Source organism: Trachurus trachurus, assembly GCF_905171665.1.
Source record: "Trachurus trachurus genome assembly, chromosome: 1".
In the NCBI taxonomy this organism is placed as follows: domain Eukaryota; kingdom Metazoa; phylum Chordata; class Actinopteri; order Carangiformes; family Carangidae; genus Trachurus; species Trachurus trachurus.
In genome coordinates this window covers 3,424,913-3,429,904 of record NC_139891.1, presented here as the reverse complement: position 1 = coordinate 3,429,904, position 4,992 = coordinate 3,424,913, and the positions used below count along the sequence as shown (strand labels likewise).

The 4,992-nt window shown below is 45.3% G+C and overlaps 1 protein-coding gene across 1 annotated transcript; it reads right to left on the bottom strand.

The window, feature by feature from the left end:
• Nucleotides 1–437: 437 nt before the first annotated feature.
• On the bottom strand, nt 438–4,358 carry LOC311008165 (neuronal pentraxin-1-like; the record flags this gene model as incomplete). Its single annotated transcript, XM_084001599.1, has 5 exons — nt 438–659; nt 1,756–1,935; nt 2,257–2,498; nt 3,363–3,570; nt 3,939–4,358. The coding sequence occupies 5 exons, from the start codon at nt 4,356–4,358 to the stop codon at nt 438–440; spliced, it is 1,272 nt and encodes a 423-aa protein (XP_083857725.1).
• Between the last annotated feature and the right edge of the window lie 634 nt (nt 4,359–4,992).

Genomic DNA, 4,992 nt, shown 5'->3' with positions numbered 1-4,992 from the left:
GACAGCACAATCTCCCACTCTCCAGAGGGAAGGGGGGTGGGAGCGGTTATGTAATTCCTCAGTTGGATATTGAATTGTTCAAACATAAGGCGCAGATTGCCAGCTGCCAGTCCAAGACGAAATAAGCCAAACGAAAAGCTTAGGTGTGCTTCTAACTGAACGTCTGTGGGGGTAAGAAGAAGAAGAAGAAGAAGGAAGAAAAAAAAAGGAGCAACAGATACCAATACTTTCTCACTGAGGTTCCCAAGACAAATCAGATTTTTTTTTTTTTCCTCAAGATGAAAAGTTGTTGTTTTGCACATAAATACCTAAGAATGATAGAAATCCCAGATTTTAAGCTTACCAATAACTCAAATAGTCTCTAACAAACGTCAAATGAAGACAAGAACGACGAAAGCTCAGAAATACAGAGAGGCCTTTTCTGGATGAAATGCAGTTCAGTTGAGCGAACGGCAAGGCTCAAAGGTCCATTTGGTCGCTCCCCCAAACACTTCAATGTTGCTCTCCGTCCAGGAGAACACGTTGCCGGCCGGTGCTTTGCTGTTGCAGGTCGCCAAGTTGTAGATCTCGGGAGTAGAAAGTTTCCTGTTCCAGATATTCAAGTTTGCTAGTTCTCCGACATACGCTTGTGTTGCGTCGAAGCCTCCTCCCAGTGTGTCCTGTGGAATGAGACAAGTGTTTAGCATTAGTGTCACTATAAGTGAGATGTTCACAGTCGGGCCAGACCGATTAATCGACTGGCCGATTATAGCAACACCAAGGTAACACTTCTATTTTCAGTAATAAAGTGCAGGGAATATGACTGGGTTTTACTTAGAAATGACATCCTTGTGCTGTTATTCATCCAGTAGGGGGCGTCGTGCTCAAGTAAACTATAACGTAACAGTTAAAATTATTGCTCCATCCTTTACTCTCCTGCAAAAAACGTTTTGCTACTACTACGTTTCTGGTCGAAGTTTGATTCATAATAATAATCCAATCCAATCCATTTTATCTATAAAGCACATTTAAATAAATAACTTCATGGTTCAGAACGATGGAGGAAAGAAAATGTGAACGCACGTTCAGAGAGGCGCATTACAACAACTTGTGACAGTAAAAGTAGCTGAAAATAGTCAAATGTTCTCCCTTCATTTTCTGTCTTTGTAAGAAGTCTTTGAACGTTATTCAAGGGATCAAAAGCAGCCATTTGTTTTAAATGTTTAAATTTAATCGGACGATATATCAGTTATTGGAATTTTTTTTCATTCCTTCATATCAACATCCTCATCGGCCCCAAAAAAACCCATGTGGGTCTGGCCCCTATTTATCTATTCACACTGTGTCCTGTGAAGAATCCTGTTGTTTGTGTTCACATGTGAGGGTTTTTGTTTTTTCATAAATAACTGAAATAGGTTATGTGTCTTTTGTGAATCAGAATCGAGTGGGATATCTTTATGATTCATACAGTATATAATATTGTCACTTTGCCAACAGTTTGGGATTGCAAAGGTCTCCTTATGTATCTGTATTGAGAATATTTCAGACCAAACTGAGGCAGTATACTTTGTGATGGGATAATATGTTACACACTGATTAGATTGGAGAACCTTAATTGGCCTCTTCCCTGTATCCAAACTCTCATTTCATAAATACATCCACCTTTAATCTTTGTCCAAAAATCAAGCTGATAATTGGCCTGGATTATCTCCAACTGTGTGTGTGGGGGATTAAAGCGCCGTAGCAGCAGTCAGTTATTTGAAAATGTATATCCACCTGCTCTTGTCCCAGGACCAGCACTCCCTCTGGTTTGATGGGATGGTATGGTGCCAGGTTTTCTCCACTGCCCCGCATCACTCCGTCCTGGAAAGCCTCCCACATGCCGTCACGGGTGGTCCATGTGATGCAGAGGTGATGCCACTTTCCGTCGTTGATGAGAAACGGCAGCTTTGCGACCTGCAGCAGAGATATTTCACCGTAAGTCTTTTCTCTCCTTTGAAATTCAGCAGCAGAGTCGACTCCCCACCTGAGAACTCATCGCTTCGCCACCCTCTCCTCTTCCTGCTGAATCACTTCCCCTATCACATATCTCTCCCTCTATTAAAATAAAGCCTGTTATTCACCTTAGCACCTATTTTTATTCCATTCCCAGCTCAGGCAGCAGTGAAGTTGTCAGATTACTCTGACTCAAGCACAAACTATTTTGACTTTCTGCTGTTCCTTACACTGCATATTGGAATCTTTGTATTTCTTTGAGATATTATATATTGTCATTACCTTGTCATTAATTAGAATCTCCATTGGATTGTTTCCCCACTCGATCAGGACCAGCTCATTGGCCTGACCCGGCACAGCGTAGGAGAAGGGCGTCCCCACCCCGGGCGAGGCGTTGGACTTGATCCACAGACACACACTGAAGGAGTACATCTCAGGGAGGCTCCTCTTGGCTTTGGCGTACATGTAGTTGGTCCTCAGGGGGAAGGTGAGCTGGAATTTGTCTCCTGGCCTGGTCTCTTTGCCTGTAATTGATGTTAATATCAGTGAAAGAGTTTCATTACATCAGTCAGGAGCTGTTATGTTGATATACAGCCAGGGTTTTTCAGCATTTTGATTGTATGCATTATTCAACCAATAGCCAGAGGCAAAACCTTCACAAACCCACATATATTTTATATTCTCGAAATGGGGATTTATACGAAAGGATTAGATTATTACAAGGCCTGACTATTCCCAACACCATCCAATCTGATCCGCTGTGAAACACAGTTTTTTTTTTTTTTTTTACAATCATCCTCTGTCTGCTGTCTGTGCGTAGGAGGACTGCTGTCTTCTCCCTATCCCTCCATCTCTCTCTTTCTCCCATAAATCTTATGCACGCGCATTTGCACGTGCAAAAAAAGAAAAAAAGCAGAGCAAGCCATTGGTGTATGCTCCAAAAGGCGCCAGTGCGAGGCGCACCCTCCAAAGTTTCTCTCTGCCTCCATGACCTCTGCAGAAAAAAACAGAGATGACCCTTTGCTACAGGCTCATTTGCAAGTGTGACAGCCTGATATTTTTTTCTTTTTTTTCTCTTTTGGCTGTGAAAACCATAAACTCAGCGAAGAAAAAGTGCTAACAGGTCTTGAGTTATGCAAAGCAATGCAGCTCTCCTCTCCTCGCTCACACTATCTGTGCGCAACGTGACGGCTGCGGCATTGTGAGCGCTTCCACATGAGTGGTGGTGTAGCTACTGTATAACACTGATGGATTTCTGTGGCGCCCAGGACTTAAGAAAAACAAACAAACAAACAAACAAACAAACCCAAAAACAATAAGATTAAACGATATGCTGCAGAGGATTTCTCAGCCACACTCCACAAGTCCTTAAAACCATCCACACGCACCTTTCTCCAGGTCTGTGATCCGGTGGTGCAGAGAGGTGAGGGTGGACTCCACTCTGTTCCGCTGATCGCTGTCGTTCCTGGCGCCCGGTTTGCTTTCCTCTAACGTGTTGACCCGGGACAGAACCTGCTTCTCCATGTCATCTATCTTGTTTTGCAGCAGATCTTTCAGGCTGTTCGCCTGCACGGTGTTGTTCCCTCGGCTGTATTGCTGTATCGGACAGAGGGAGACAGACACTGGGTTATAGGGGGGACATGGATGGAAGACTTTCTCTGGCGCTAAACTCCCGGACTCACGCTGCTCATACACTCCGTCCCTGTCCAAACTGCTTTACTTAACTCTGTGTTTCTATGCTCTGCGCCACATTATCCGAAAGGTATAGGCTACTTGCACTTGGTTTTTACTTTACATGATCCCTGACCGTAGCCCGCTAAAAGGCGTGTGGTTCCAGGCAGAGCGCACAGAGCCAGAACCTTACTGCAGCACTTTATAATGAGTCTGATCCTCATAATAAACACAGATCCCTCAGTCTAATGAACTTTTCACCTGGTCAGCGCTGCGCTCCCCTGCTTGCCTACCTCTAGATTCTCCAATCTCTGTTTGAGCGTCTGTAAAGTCTGTCCCAGCTGGGCCAGAGTGTCCGTGGTGCCCCGGGATACATCCCCCATCGTGTTCTTGGACCCCGGTCTCCTCCCGCCCGGTCCCGCCGCCGCGGGGAGGCTCTGGCTCTCGCAGCGGCTCAACTTGGACGTTAGCTCCCTGATTGTCTCCTTTTGGTTCATAATGGTCTCCTTTTGCTGCAAAACGGTCTCCCGCAGCTGCATGACCGTGGTCTTCAGGTCTTCCGCCGGCCCGCTGTTCTGCATCGTAGCCGTGCACAGGTCCATATCCTTGGGCACCGACGTGCAAATAAACTGCGTCTGTCCGAAGTCTTGCGCGGCGCTCTCCATAACGACCAGGCAAGAAAGTAGAAAAAGTTTCCACGGGGATTGGTCCATGGTTCCAGATAGGTATAGCCTACAGCGCGTGTGTGAGTGTGTGTGTATGAAAGAGAGAGTGAGACAGAGAGAGAGCGGTGGTGTCTCGGAGGTTTCAGCACCACGGAGCTGTCCGCTGAAGCTGTGAGCTCTGCACGGTCGCTCTGTGCACTTTATATAGCGGACATAGCGCAGCGCACATCCACTGCATCAGAGAGGGGAGGCAGCGCGTTTAGCTATACCTACAGAGTCCTGCCCCTTATTTAAGGTCGTACTCACGCAGCCCCTACTGTAACAGAGAGCGCGTGTGTGCACTATACACTTAGAGGAGAGTGAGGACTATTAGACCCCGTCCTGCACTGGACAGGATGAAGACCACTACACACGAATATATGATTTTTAATGATTCTATATATGACTGATCCGGATCCTTAGGGCAGATATGTAAAATACTGAAATCCTTAAAAAAGCTTAGAGTATCAGTATTAAGTAGTTTCTACACATGCTGAGTCTCGCCTCGGGCTGTAGTCTTACAATGTGTAACTGTTGTTTAACCTGCAAAAAAAAAAGAAGATATTTGTGCCGGTAACTGAGTCCTGAATTCTCATTTTTCCATAGACTTACAAATATCTAGGTATATAAGAGCCTGGAAAGA